The sequence below is a fragment of the Vollenhovia emeryi genome, unplaced genomic scaffold (genome assembly GCF_000949405.1).
Source record: "Vollenhovia emeryi isolate VEMERY1.0 unplaced genomic scaffold, V.emery_V1.0 DF939142.1, whole genome shotgun sequence".
Lineage (NCBI taxonomy): Eukaryota > Metazoa > Arthropoda > Insecta > Hymenoptera > Formicidae > Vollenhovia > Vollenhovia emeryi.
This window is the reverse complement of record NW_011967224.1, coordinates 438,285-454,074: the sequence shown is the minus strand read 5'-3', so window position 1 is coordinate 454,074 and position 15,790 is coordinate 438,285. Positions and strand designations below refer to the sequence as shown.

At 43.3% G+C, this 15,790-nt stretch overlaps 1 protein-coding gene across 3 annotated transcripts in view; it reads left to right on the top strand.

The window, feature by feature from the left end:
• The first annotated feature begins 2,895 nt into the window (after window positions 1–2,895).
• LOC105566725 (sodium/potassium-transporting ATPase subunit alpha) overlaps window positions 2,896–15,790 on the top strand; it is a 63,835-nt gene continuing 50,940 nt past the window's right edge. The window contains exon 1 of one of the 3 annotated variants that reach the window (XM_012020950.1): window positions 2,896–3,217. In XM_012020950.1, coding sequence (XP_011876340.1) covers window positions 3,188–3,217 — 30 coding nt within the window. In that variant the 5' untranslated portion in view covers window positions 2,896–3,187. The remainder of the gene's footprint in view (window positions 3,218–15,790) is intronic. The other 2 variants (XM_012020948.1, XM_012020952.1) reach the window with 2 other exon arrangements.

Genomic DNA, 15,790 nt, shown 5'->3' with positions numbered 1-15,790 from the left:
TAGTAATACAGAAAATTTATTGCGAACAACATCACCTCAGCCAGGGTTTGAACCTGGACCTCCCTACACTCTAGACGGGCGTCTCACCATATGGTGGGGTATATGGTGGGACATATGTCTCGGTGGTCGAATTGGTGAGACGCCCGCCGAGAGTGTAGAGAAATCCCAGGTCCCATAAATCTCGCAGTTACATCGCAGCTACATTACAACAATGTTGCAATATTGTAGCAATGTTATTGCAGCGTAACTACAAGTTTTGTGCTGTACGGGGCTCAAACCTCCGTGGGAATATTTTTCGCAATAGATTTTCTATATTATTAAAGATGCCAGGTGTATGGCCAAGAAAACACTGACGTTGACGAAATCTTTGTTTTATATTTTGCGACGATCGTTCGATATCGCGATTATAGTATGAGGGAAGATCCTCTGTTATGAGATAGAACAGGTTTTCAATACCCAAATTCAATCTTTTTTCTTTGCAACGATTACACAATCTAAAAATGAATTTTTCACCAAGCAGATTTTGCTCCAAGTGCAATAAATACGTGGTGGACTCGATATAGATATGATGCCTATATTAATTTAACAAAAATCCCGCTATCTCATATGAAGCCTATCTCATAACAAGGGACTTTCCTCTATATTTTACAGGCAACAATGAGCGAATCGAACGATTAAATCGAGTGTTAAGATATACGCGTAGATCGTATCTTAAACTTAAGATAGAGAAAGATAGAGCAAGATTAAGAAAGAGAATCGAGATACGAGAGTATAATAAGACGATTCGTTTTCAAACAGCGGTTATCTTTTCGCTCAAATATACAATTTATTGTTACTTAAGTTGTTACATTTCAATAAAATTTCAACAGTATTGTTCCCGATGTAAGAGGTAATTAAATCGTATAATTTTCCCATCGAATTTTCGCGAATGCTGCGAGTCGATTTCCTTTCAAAACGGGCAAGCGAAAGTAACGCGCGACGGACAGTAGGTACGTGTGTACGCAATTATTCGATAGAACAGTAGTAAGATAATGTTAAAGCCTAATCTACAGTGTGCTCTCCGCATCTGGAAACATTCTATTTTATACAAAAGAAAAATGAAAACGCTTAAAAGCAATATCGACAGTGTACGATTGTATAATGTACAATTTGATGAACCTGCAAATTTTTTGAGCGTGTTTGTTGACTGTAAAATAGAATGTTTCTAGCCGCAAAGAGCACATTGTAGATTAGGCCTAAAGACAAGGAACTAACGTAAAACTTTGATCACAAGCTTGCAATCGATTTAGATAATCCGAACGTTAAAACTAACGCTCCGACGATATCTTTATTTTATATCGATAATATTTTATCCTGGCTGAGGTAATATTTTTCGCAATAAGAATTTTAATTTTCAATATGGGGGGAGGGGGTTATCGTGATAAATGCTATGTACAGCAAGTAAAAAGATAATGTAGAAAAATCGCTGTGCGATATTGCAACACGTGAATTCACTGACGCCAACGATTCCATCCAAGGGGGAAAAAACCTGTGCACGTCCGTTAATTGTAAAACGGTTCTCAGCACAGTATGGAACAAATACGGATTCGCATAATTCAAGTGGCCACCTCCATCTGTGGCCAGGTCCTTAAAAAGTAATGGCGTTTACATTGTAATTTGATAATATATTTTAATTATATCATGTGTAAGGGTTGAATAATATCGCACGGTGCAATATTCAAACGCGCTCGCGCGAGACGGGAAAATGGCCACTGTAGGATCTTTACAGAAACTATTTGTAAAAGGAAGTGAAGTTTTTGGGTGATCTTGCATCACATGGCCTCGCATCACGTCATTCCGATATCAAACACGTTCTGTGTAAACGGGGGGCGTTAAACGTAAACGTGGTATAATCGGATCTCTTTCGTTACTCCTTTTACTTCTCTTTAAAAACGACGCAATCACGAATACGTCCCGGTCTTTCCCCCTGCGTATCGTCGAAACCTCGCGTTTTAGGCTGATGGCAGAGAACGATCGGTAAACGCTTAAGACTGTCTCAAGTCGTAGACGTAAGGCAAGGCAGAGAAAAACTTACGGTCGTGACAGTCTCTTGTGTACGACTCAAGTTTTTCTCTGTACGCTCATCCATTTGCGCTACGTCTTGAGCGGAAAGAGTGTCGTGACCGTTTACGATAACCGTCGTAAGTCAACGCGCAAAGAATTGTCGCATCCGTCGCCTCGCGAGGCGACATACGACAGTTCCTTGCGCGTTGACCTCCGACAGCGAGGGGCCTGGGCAGAATGGCTTGTATTGCCAAGATGTTTTATGTTTTAAATCTTCCTCTTAAAGTAACAAGCACAATAACTGTCAGCCATTTTGCTCAGAGGCCCTGCTCACGTCTTACGACAGAATGATAAACAGTTACGACAACACTTCTGCTCAATCTCTATGGCGTAAACGCAGTAACGGACCGCGCTGCGTCTGCGCGTGGGAGGTAACGCCGGCGAGAGGGAGGGAGAGAGTAGAGAGCGAGCGAGCGAGACGGAGCCGGGAAGTAGGGGAAGATACACATGTTGCGCGCTGCGCCGGCGCGCCGGCGCGCCGGCGGCCGCGGCGGCGCGAGACGTCACAGGCGCGGCAGTTGCGGCAAGATGGCGGCGGCGAGGGAAAATTAGCGGCGGGACGCGCGCCGGGAGACCGTCTCGTCAGAGTCGAGCATCGAGTGAAAGGGATCGCCGCGCGTGAGCGGCGCGAGACGCCGGCCGGTTTACCGTTGGTTCGTCGTCCGATCACGCTATCCGCCCGTGAGGATTCCCGCCGCGAGGGATCGCGTTACGCGAGGAAGCGCGTCGCGCCGTGACGTCACGGCCACGGGGCGCCCCCACCACCGTCGCTCTGCCTCTCTCTCTCTTTCTCCCGGCGACGGGCGTTCGCGTCTGTCGCGTCGGGGCTCGCGCGGAGCGGCGTGTTTCGGCCGCGCCACGGCACGGGTAGCGAGCGCGACGCGAGTTGAGTCGCGCGCGATCGGTTCGCGCGTGTGCCACGTACGGAGGGATCGTTACGGTTTGTGCTCCCAGTGTGTGCCGCGGAAGAGGACGTCGGGGAAGTCGACGGCGTGAGTCGGTAACCACGCGCCGCGACGCGCGCAGCAGGTAGCCGGAGGAACGTCAGGTCGGGCAGCCCGAGCGCCACCGGCTTGTTGTCAAGATGGCGTCCAAGGGGAAGCTAGACATCGAGGTCAGTACACCTTTCTCGCCTTCTTTTTCCCCCCCCCTCCCCGCCCCCACTCCCCGACGGTCCACGATCGTCGGGACGTCGCGTCCTCGCGGGATGCCGTGGAGCCGAGCGCTCCGAGCGTTGCCGCGCGCCGCCGATTTCACGGCCGAGTGTTTCACGTCGCGGCCGCGGCACCGACGGCGACTTTCCGACATTGTTTCCCGGTCGGCCGCGTCTCGCCGAATCAACGTTGATCGATCGACCGCGGCGGGCCGTCAGCCGCTGCCGCCGCGTCGCGCCGCGCCGCGCCGGTCCGCGTCGTCGCCGAGACGCGAGTTAGCGCGCGCGGCGCCATGCGTCGGTCGCTGTCCACGCAGGAACGTCGCGTTGTCCGGCGTAACCACGCCCTGCCACGATAAATCCGTCCGCTCGGCTGGAGTCCCGCGATCCGCGTCCCGCGACCGAAATCTTCTTCCCGCCGCTCCGATTACACGGTAAAATTGTCAATCGAGAGACGGAGCCGCCTACAAATGTAGCGACCACGGCCCGAACGCTGGCGCGGCCGATTAACGGAGGTTTCCGCGTTCGGAGTTTAACGCTTGGAACGTTATGTGTGTCACGGATCACGACGAGCCGCGGTTTGCTCCGACACGCGCGTCGATTGTTTCAGTCCCCGTCGCCGTCGGTCGCCCCCGCGCGCAGTAGCTAACCGGCTATAAATTACGCGATAAATCACGCGACACCCGAAACGAGACGTATGTAGTATGAGGAATGTGAATGGCAAACACGTAACTGTAGAGCCGATAATTCTGTGTGTTTAATTGTTTTTTTTTCTCGTCCGTCTTAAGCGACGAGTTTGTCTCGGCGAATGTAAATACAAGAGTGCCAGGTGTCACTGAACGGCGTGACTCACGACGGTCCCAGCCATTATCGAGGAGAGAAATTATGGAACGATTATGGCGGATGACGTTCATAGCCCGCGGTCGTGGAAAAAAAATTGGATATTTTTTTGGTCAAAGGGAAAGACTCCGCGCTCTTCGTCGGTTGCTCTCGCGGGCAAATGGAATGTTCGTGAAACGATGAAGTAAGGACGAGGGGAGTTTCTCGAGTGTCTCTCGCATCGATTGTCGCGTATCGTAATCGCGCGTATTATTGTCCATCGGGGAGAATACGCGCTTCTTCAAATAGATTGACCGCTCGATTGGCGCGATGAACGCTCGCACGATAAAAGGCCAAGAATATTTCCTCGGGGATATTTGTGCGAGCGACGGAAATATCTCCCTCTCTCTCCTTCCCTCTCGGCGTCGATATCTGCGCCTCGTTAGATGGATATTATTCGTCATTATCGCGAACAATGTCCACGCGGCCTCGCGCCGTCGTCCGAACGAAACGGTTGTCGCGCGTGCGATTCGCCAAGCCTTTTGAATTATTTACTCTGACGAAATCGCGCAGCCGCGCGACACGTCATCGAGCTGCGGTCGGTTTTACGCTCGCGCGACTATTTTCGAGGGAATTCGCGCGGAGGCGATAATGCCGAGCCGACGCGTCGCGACGGTGCGACGGAGAACGCAGGACGGGGGAGAAAGCGAGCGACGATCGCATTGTCCCTATTCCGAAGACAAAAACGCACGTGGCATTGAATATGCGACGCGACGCGCGTCACTCGGAAAGAAATTGGTATGCGAGTCTTCCGAGTTTTGCCGATCGTATAGTTTGAAATAAATTTGTTTGCATTATCGAATGAGTATTGAAAATTTGTCTCGTTAATATTGTTATTAATATTAATGATTGAGACGGGAAACTTATAGTCGACCCAACTGGCTAGTTGTTAAATTAGTTTATTAAACAACATTTCGACCCTATTATTTTTGGGTCCTTTTCGACGACGATTACTGACTCAGTATCACTCGAAAAGGACCCAAAAATAATAGGGTCGAAACGTTGTGTAATAAACTAATTTAACAACTAGCCAGTTGGGTTGACTACAAGTTTCTCAATCTTTAATCATTACCGGTGACAATAAGAAAACTCTCCTTTCATTAATATTAATATTACTATTTCCTTTATTTCTTCCGATAAAATTTTAGGCTTGATATTGTTTGGATATAACATTCTAATATAAAAAGTAATGAAGTACCTAGTTTGTATAAATATTCAGTTTAGTTGGCGCCATTTGATGATATTACTTTTGTAGAGAAGATACTTTGGGGGGAAGATAAAAATGGTTTTTTTAACAAAAGATATCCAAATAATGAAATTATATGATTCTTGATTGGATGACGCTTATACTTGGCGTAGTTTGAAACGTTGCAGGTGGTATCGTGCGATCGAAGGGTTCAATTCACTTTTTTTCGGCAACTTGAGAGGAAATTAAACTACCCTCTCTCTTTCTCTTTCTTTACTTAACCGCTGAGTGGTGTGCAAAAGTATGCACACCAATGTCTACTAATACCCAGTGGGCATTACTTAATCTTATCTTAAGGTAGTTGTTTCGCGACAGTAAAAATTCCTTCCAGACAAAAACCAGCACTCAATTATTACGATGATATATCTTGATGCAATATTGTTTTAAAGAATACACTCACGATTAATAATATAAAATAACATTTATCCTTTTGACTGTTTTTTCACTTTTACTCTTAATTTATTGTATTAATTTATTATACTTATTAACTAACTTATTAATTTAACTTATTCATTTCTTATTCACACAATATCTTATTCATTTGACTGGTTTTTTTACTTCTACTTCTAATTTATTAATTTAGTAATATATCTAGCTACAAAAATGTCTAATTATTCAGCCGTAACAATTCCAGATATGATATTATGAATTTGCTACCACAGACTCGTGAACCCATTCTGTTTCGGCATAAAATTAAAATGTTCAGTCAACTTTAGGCAATTTTCGTCCATATACATACTAATGAATCTTGTTCTACATTGCGGTTTGAGCACTTATAATGTTTCCAGAATGTACTTGAGAAGGACCCGGATAAAGTGGTCGAGACGTCGTGATTAAAATAAACATCAATTTTGCCAGTTTGGTCGATTTTTAAAAATTCCCCTTGGGATATAAAATAGATTCGAAAGATTATAGTTTGAGGCGCTGTTGCCACATCTCTTACATTACACTCGTGTCTACTACATAATTCTTCCCATTTTTAGTTTTCACTGTTTATATTGTTGAAATGGAACGGTCAATAACTTCGATTTTTTTCCAGTTATTCGTTCTATTTTACTTTATAACATATTTGTTTCTCACACGAATCTCACTCACCGTTAAGCTCAAAAATAATAAAATGTGCCATCATTTGCGTTTGCAAGTTCAAATATTAATATTTTAACACATAATGTATGTAAATAATATTTCACGTGTAATAATACAGTGTAATAATATATTATTATGTGTAATAATATAATATTTTTAACGTATTTTACATGTAATATTTCGCGTAACATAGCAAACTTTAACATTATTTTTTTAAACTTTGAGACGGTCAATTTTAACTTAATTAGTTTTATTTTGCACGTATTAATGTAAAGAATAAACTGTTAAAATTTGAAACAATTCTCACATAAATGATTTTACGAAATAACAACCTTAAGTTACGTTACAAAACTTCCGAGGAAAATTTTATTTGGAGAAAATGGTTTCGGAATGTAATCTTATCTTTCTAATGTCCCAGTAAAGGCCTCATGCCCAAAAATGTCTATTAACGTCAGAAATCTGTACACCACCTCGCGAGTACCTCTACAGCATTGTCGGAAAATGCCAATCATCGCGCCGATTGTTTCAAGAATGCTTTCAAGAGTCGATTTAGGTGTCCGGGAAGAGATCGATATCTCAGAGAAAGTTGCACTTATTTTCCATCGGTGATAAACGCCTGGTCGCATCTTCGAGACCGAACGCGTCGCCACGCGTACGAGTGTCGACGTAATTGGAAAATTCGCGTAGGTTGCACGTTGCTCCGCGAGATGCGGTTTCGCGCAACCATCAGCGCGAGATATATCGCATATTATCGCGGTTACGTTCTTTGAATATTTGATTTTCAGGGAAACTGTAACTTCGCTCGATGCGCGAGGCGCGAGGCGATAGTGGTAGCAACAGCATTATTTGCGGTATTTCGCTATTGTGCATGCAGCTCGCGCATATCTCCGCCTTGTGACACGAACGCGGATGCACATTTCTCCACGTGTATACATAATTTTGGATCGATCGACTTCCGCTTGTATTCCGACGTGCGGAGCCTCCATCTATTATTTCCATTTTTCCGCCGCTATTGTAATTTCTCCGTATGTGCGCTCTGGGATGGACATAAATCTCAATTTTAGATTCTAGCGCGAACGTTTTAAGCGAGGAAACGACTGGAATGATATATATGGTGCCCCGGAAATGGCGCCCTAACTGCCCTAACTGCCCTAACCGGCTACCGAAATTCTCACGTCGATGCCGAGTCGATCTTTTCACGCGGAACTTTGAACGCGATCCTCGCAGTCTTGCCGGGTATTTGCTTTTCAACGCTTTAAACGTCCGAATCTGCAATTCAAATTCACTTCCAAAGTCCTTTAAGACTTGTAAAACGCGCTGAAAATTGATCAAAATTACAATCTTGTCCGCTGTGGGTTTTAAAATTTTGTTAGTCCATTGTTGTACAATTCTGCAGTTTAATTCGCCCCCGGCAACTTTCGACTTGTAATCGCGTATGAAATGGTCGAAAAGTCGTTGATGCTCGGAATTGAATGTCGCCTCTAGCGCCTTGACTTCCAATAGCTGAAGGAAAACGGGCGGCTCTCTGACGCATCTTGTGTAATCGCGCACGAGGGCTCGTCGTCGGGACACGTCATGCCTCGGCTCGGAGTGGACGCGAGTGGTTTCGCGAGGCGAGCGTTAAAATGAAAAGAAAAAAGAGAAGAGAATAATTCGCCGCAAAGTCGCTCGGAATAATTAATCTCGTCGATTCCTCGGTGAATTCCTTCGCGGATTCGTGTCAAGGTCACGGCTAGTCGCGTATAGAGAGGGAGAAATGCACGGGAGCGAATGCGATCCATGGCAGCCATATCATAAACTCGTTTCCCCCCCCTTCTCTTGTCTCCGCGCACTCCGCGTGATGAGATTCGACATGGGTGCGCACACACACACACACACACGTCGCTGAGCGCATAGCGGATCGTAACGGGGGACGATTTATGGGATAAACATTGCGACGTCGGCAACTTTAAGTAACTCGATATACATTATCACACAGGAATTTGATATCGTTTGCGCTGTGGTATTCTCTTGTAAACAGCTTTAAACTGTTTAGGAGAGTAAGTGTGGCAACTGGAGTTATCCGAGTCAATTAAGTTGGGAAAAGTGAAAAAAAAGTCCTATTTTTTTAAATCGATCCGATATAATGCGCGTGCGTGCATATTTATTATAAAACAAGATCGAACGTGTCCTTTCGGAGCAGTTTCTTCTCCTTCTCTTCTCGTAATCGCGAATGGATTTCGCGTTAAAAAAAAGTGTTAATCCGCTGAGGGCGTTGTGGTGTACAAGATTTGCGACATTACTGTGCATTTTTGGGCATTATAAAGATAAAATAAGGTAAAGTAATGCCCTCTGGGTATTGGTAGGCATTGGTGTACATGATTTTGGTCAGCGGTTTACCCCTCGTATTAATCTCAGGCTACCAGAAGGATTCGTAAAGTAACGTTCACGAAAAGAACCAACTTTCTTTGCCATAGAAATGCGTTGCGAGTTGTTGAAGTTATTAAACGTGTCTTGGTCTCGTAAAACGCACGTAGACTCGCCAAGGTTTCCTTCTCGTCCTCTCGCGTTTCCGCCTTCGTTAGAGAATTTGGAAACGAAATAACATTCGGTGTCTAAACGTCGAATTTAGGTGTGTCTTGGCATATTTGCGTATGCACACGATAATTTCCCTGAGGGGACGTGGCTGAGAAATCATCGGACGCGCCCTTTGACGATCGATCGCGAGCGAGTCTTTACCAGGTCGTGAATCGTTTTGCGCGGTTGCGGCAAGATGGCGGCACGCGGCGCGTAAGCTGCATCGGGGATTTCAACGTCGATTTAGGTCTTGGTGCGATTGGTTTCGGTGCCACCCCCGCGCATCTGTTCGAATCACTGACCCGGAAGTGCCCGGTACAACATAAAGTTAACACAAAAGAATGACAATTCACTTATGTTATCTGTGTATAGTTAGATAACAAAGTTTGACGATAGCTGTAGGCAACCGATGCGATAAGATGAAAAGGGCCGTATAGTATCGGAAGGTACAAAGGAAGTATCGTGACGCTTCGTTTGGTTAAGGATAAAAAGAAGCTCGCGCAAACACATGTCTTTCTCATTTGTCTCTCATATTGTTACGTGTATTTATCTTTGAAATATTAAACTTTTTCTTACGCGAGGTGGCCTCTATGGTTGAAATATACTCTAATATAATAACGCAAAGGTGTGCATTTCAATTAGCGACTCGTCTACGTTGCCGGATTCTAAATGATCGATCACGTTTCTGCAGGAACGTTATATTTTCCTCGTAACACCTACGGCTTGTTATATACAGTATTTTTTTTCTTTACAAAAGTTTAGATTGCATATTTCAGCGCCAAGTTTTTTTAATAAACAATAATGTCCTGAATCAGGACCGACAGGTGTCCAACAATTTCATTAGAAGAGATCATCTTTTAATAAAATATTTATTAAATTTTTAATTTATATATTAAATTTGTTTGCATTTTATATTTTTATTGAATAAGTATTAAAAATTTGTCTCATTAATATTACCTCCTTAACTTTTCCTGGTAAGATCTTATGCGTGATTTTTCTTTTGTAAAGAAAAAAAAATACGATTGGTTAGATGTAACATTTTAATATCAAAAATAATAAAGTCTATCCAGTTTGTATAAACATCCATTTTAGTTGGAGCAATTTGATTTTGTAGAGAAGATTAATGTTTTTTTTCTAACAAAACCTATCTAAATATAATTAAATTATATAATTCTTGATCGGATAGCGCTTATACTTGGCGTCCGTTTTAACTTTTTTTTAAAAAAAAGGTTATTTTTGTAGGCGACTTTTTACTTTACAATCCTCGCGGTATACAGTCGCGGTGGAAATTTTTCCACGACGGGTTATGGATATCAGCTGGGTGCAGCAATTAATACGAACGCGAGTTGGTGTTAGTCGCTAATTGGAACGTGATTCAACGGAATCGCGCTGCCCTTCCTTTCTTCTCCCTGTCACGCCGGTCTTGTCTCACCTTCGATGCTAATTCGAACGCTACGGTTCGCGCTGATTATCGTTGAATTAGCCATTATGTCGTTATTTTAACGAGTGTGTCGATGTATGTCAGGGGAGCACGCTCCTCTCGAGAGTGTGCTCCTCTCGTACGTGCTACTCGTCTTCCTCAAGTGGCTCTGGCACGAAGCCATCCTCTTCCTCTCTCCCTTTACATTACGCGATTCGCGGCGACCGACGTGTCGCGTCGCGTCGCGTCGCGTCGCGTCGCGTCGCCTTGCGTCGCCTCGCGTCGCGACGCCGCGCTGTGTAGTGTTTGCTTATTAATAACACTTCGCGCGTTCATCGCACGAACCGCTTCTCGTCGATGCATCGATACAGATCTAACCCGCAATCGCGTGAGACACGCCGATATAACATTCTTTACTATTTATATTCATTTCCGTTGTAACAGTTTTCTTATCTCGTTACGTTAAGTGAATTACCCCTGGAAGCAATTTAGAAATTAAAAATATTTGACCGAGGTTGCAAGCCAACGTAATTACCTACGCTACAAAGTACCCAGAGTAATGACGCGTGTGATTAAATCACTTGCACGCACTTTTGCCTTTGTAACACTAATTCGTGAAATACATACATGTTTATGTAGAGTCCGTATACGTACGAGGAAAGAGAAAAAGATAGATATGTGTAATACATAAATTTTTTTAACAAATTGGGTGAATAAAAGAGGAGAGAGAGAGTACCGTCGTTAATTCACGTTTGAGCGTATAGATAACGCAAAACGATTAATTACAATCTGGATTGTTATCAATTTCAGATTGCTAATGTAAAATGATTGAAGTCATTAATGTATCCCACAACTAATACCTCACAATATTTCACGATTAATTATAATATCTGTGAAAATGCGTGAATGAGAGAGAGATCTACGTGTCGGATAAAGCTACCGACAGTGACGTCAATCACTGGTAATCGCTCAAAGTAAGAATTATTACGTTTCGCAATTAGCGATTGGCGATAGCCTCGCGTTTCTATTGGATCAATTAAAAATTGTGTATATTTGTTGACGTGGGAAATATCACGAAACCACACGATCGTCGTTCACGCCTTTGCGATCATCACGATCGTGACATAGGCAATTTTCAAGCAGCTTTTAATTAAAGCTATTAACAGGCGTACATATATGTTCTAGTATTGTTGTTACATAATTTTATCAGAGCGAATAAGCCGTCATTCCCGTTGGACACTCTCCCTTCGATCGATGATCGTAAAAACGTTGCTCGTGCGTGTACACATAAAATACCTTGGACGATCATTATTCTTTCACGAGGCAGCGATGACGTCTGCGAGAAATGGGGGAGAGTCACGTTTAATCGTATCAACCCTTGACCAATTCTGGGATGCTAAAGTGTCCCGATGTCTTAACCGCGCCACAAAAGCGCATGTTTCTTAATGAAAGTCGGGCGTTATCCACGTTGACGATATGCTTCAAGCCGATCGAGGAAATAAAAAATTTCTTTCACTTTGTATCTTGAAAGAAAATGGGGACACTTGTACCGAAAACAATGTGATTTAAGATGTATTTATTCTGATATTTTACAACTACTAGAAACGCTTCGCGCGCGCAATTTGTAGTCAAGCATTGTATATTTTTAAGAATTTGTATACACGCGAAGAAGTAATTGTATGCGCAACGTCAATTTAAAATAAAAAGTTATTTGTCACTCACTGATACGGTTCGCAACAGCAAAGTTGTACATACATCGCTAACTATACATGTTAAACTGTAACAATACAAAATGTATACGATTATTATAGAATAATTATGCAAAATGGAAACTATTGTATTAAATATATAATACTTTATATTTTATATTAAAAAAATGGGTATTTATTAAAACAATTATATAGAATATTGAAAGTCTTCCTTTTAAATATGAACTAAACAAAATTTTATACGTATGGTTTTGTCTCTAACACTTATTCGAATGCTCGTTGGAATCATTTGAATAAATAAAATAAAAGCACAGAACAGATGATTCATCTTGCACAAGTAGCAAATAACAAAAATGTAAGACACTTACCTTACGATTTCTCTGCCGTTGTCCGATGCCGCCTAGACCTGCTCCTCCTCTCAGATTTTCTTGTTGCACTTACACTCACAGCACTCACTCGTAAAATTTCGAACACTCCCGTACGCGATGTAAAATACCGTGAAACGCAGCAAGCGACGTTCTTTACTTCCTGCCCGTTCGAATTGCGAAGAACGACAGAGCGAATTACGCCGTGAACGCCGAAGTCGCACAAATTTCTCTCCCCGAAAATGAAACAGATTACACGAAATCGATAGATAATTAAAAGCGCGGTGCGTAAACGAGATGTAACCGCGACAACGTACCACGGTTTACTTTTATATTTTAGATGAGTTAGTCTCGTAAAATATCCATGTACACGTTAATAAAGAGCCGTCGCCTCAACGCGTAATTCGTTTCTCATTACAAGTTGTAGAAACTTAATAATTAATCTAGTAGCGTCACTTGTCACTGATAAAGGAGTCCAAATCAATAGCGTTTTATCCTTACATTCTTCACGATCGAGTCTTGGAAACCGACAACGCAAAAATAATACCACGCACGGAGCGACTCGCGCCACTGCTTGCCGGCTCGACGTTCGGCGAGCGAGTGAGAGCGCGCGAGAGCGCGCCGACCTTCAGATACAATGATGGTACGCAAAAACATCGTACGTCACCGCGCCGAGTGAAAAACAACAAAAAAACGTTGAGAATTCGTTGGCCCATCTACGTAATGGAAAATTCCGTACTTATCACTCGCTCGCCGAACGTCGAGCCGGCAGGCAGCAGCGAGAGTTGTTTCGTGCGTGATATTATTTTTACGTTACCGGTTTCCAAGACTCGATCGCGAAGAATGTAGGGATAAAACGCTATTGATTTGTACACCTTTATCAGTGATAAGTAACGTTACTCGATTAATTATTAAGATTCTAAAACTTGTAATGAGAAACGAATTGCGCGTTGAGGCGACAGCTCTTTATTAACGTATACATGGATATTTTACGAGACTAACTCATCTAAAATATAAAAGTAAACCGTGGTACGTTGTCGCGGTTACATTTCGTTTACGCACCGCGCTTTTAACTATCTATCGATTTCGTGTAATCTGTTTCATTTTCGGAGAGAGAAATTTGTGCGACTTCGGCGTTCACGGCGTAATTTGCTCTGTCGTTCTTCGCAATTCGAACGGGCAGGAAGTAAAGAACATCGCTTGCTGCGTTTCACGGTATTTTACATCGCGTACGGGAGTGTCCGAAATTTCGCGAGTGAGTGCTGTGAGTGTAAGTGCAACAAGAAAATCTGAGAGGAGGAGCAGGTCTAGGCGGCATCGGACAACGGCAGAGAAATCGTAAGGTAAGTGTCTTACATTTTTGTTATTTGTTACTTGTGCAAAATGAATCATCTGTTCTGTGCTTTTATTTTATTTATTCAAATGATTCCAACGAGCATTCAAATAAGTGTTAGAGACAAAACCATATGTATAAAATTTTGTGAGTTCATATTTAAAAGGAAGACTTTCAGTATTCTATATAATTTTTTAATAAATACCCATTTTTTAAAATATAAAATATAAAGTATATTTAATACAATAGTTTCCATTTTGCATAATTAGTCTATAATAATCGTATACATTTTTGTATTGTTACAGTTTAACATGTAGGTATAGTTAGCGATGTACAACTTTGCTGTTGCGACTCGTATCAGTGAGTGACATATTACTTTTTATTTTAAAGTGACGTTGCGCATGTCATTACTTCTCTCTCTCTCTCTCTCTCTCTTTGCGTGTGTACAAATTTTTAAAAATACACAATGCTTGACCACAAACAGCGCGCGCGAAGCGCGCGTTCTGTCATGTCTAGTATTTCTAAATTGTAAACCTTCATTTACTCTGAACCTAAAAGAGAAGTGAAGCACATCGCGCTTCGAGAAAATCAATCGGCATCGCGGAGAAGGGCCTTAACTGTTCGATATTAACGACATTCGCGCTGTTGACATCTCTTTTTTAGTAAGGGACAAGCGCGCGCCATTTGCTGTCTCTAAAAATTCGCATGGTTTGACAGCTGCAAATAACACGACTGAAGTATGTCGTATCGCACAAGCGAGACATAGCCAAAATCAATCAGCATCGCGGAAGAGCGGCAACAATACTTCGAGATATGCGACTAATCGACTTACATGCCTTTTTTAGAAGTGGACCCTTTGTTACGGCTGAAGCTTAAAACAAAAGTGTAGAGCCAAGAGTTTTTATTATCAATTTCACGATCTGTCGTTACACCGCGAATAGAATTGTTTTAATTTCACCCTATATCGCGTCCCGTGTTTTCACCGCGACACTCGAAACGCGGAGAGGGATTTATTTGATCCGAAATCGAGCCGGTCGCTCAAACTACGGCGAGCACCCGCCGCAATCATGGATGACGCGTAATCGGTCACGTTCGACGATTACGATCGATGGATGCGCCTCCTGATGCGACGTAGTTCGTTTCCGCAGTGCCAGTGGAAGTGCACGAGCCGCCGATTGGTAATCGATGAACACGGACGACGAAGCCTTATTATTTCCTGTCGGTGTGTGCCGCGAGCCGCGAGCCGCGAGTCTCTCGGCAGCCGGATACGCGCGGCGCGGCGCGGCGCGGCTCGCTCTCGTTCGGCAAACGCACAATTCCAGCTTTTGAGGCAAATAAGACGTCCTACTCAATCTCTCTAACCCGGCCCTTCCCCCGTAATAAACTCGATGAAATTATTAAAGTGGAATCCGGCGCGCCGCCGGAAAATGACAACTCTCAATTCCGCGTCCTCGCGAACGGACGGCGAAATTTCGTCCTGCAGTCTCAGTACCGTGCCAAATTTTTCCGCTCGACGAACCTTTTTATCGCACTATGTACGCGCGATGTAGAATTTCATGGTTTGTTGAAAAATTCCTTATTAACTTGGCGGGGAAATTAAGACGTGGCGAGGGATTTCGCGCGGAGCAGAATGCGTCAGCAGGAATTTTGCCGAGGAATGGCCGTTTCTTGCGCGAATTGTTAGCCGAACGCGAAAACATGGCGTTAATAATGTATCGTTATAGTTGCGTCACAGGCAAATAGACGATTCCCATAACGGCTTACGTTGGCGGTCGATCGACGATGGAATTCCACGGTATATATTTATCAGAATATTTCAGATAAGACGAAACTTACGTGTTGAGAAAAGTAACGCGTAAACTGGTTAAAGTAGATTTGTATGTAAATTAAGTCTCTAGAAAACACAGGGCTGAGGTTGCCATAGACGTCCCACAAGGGCT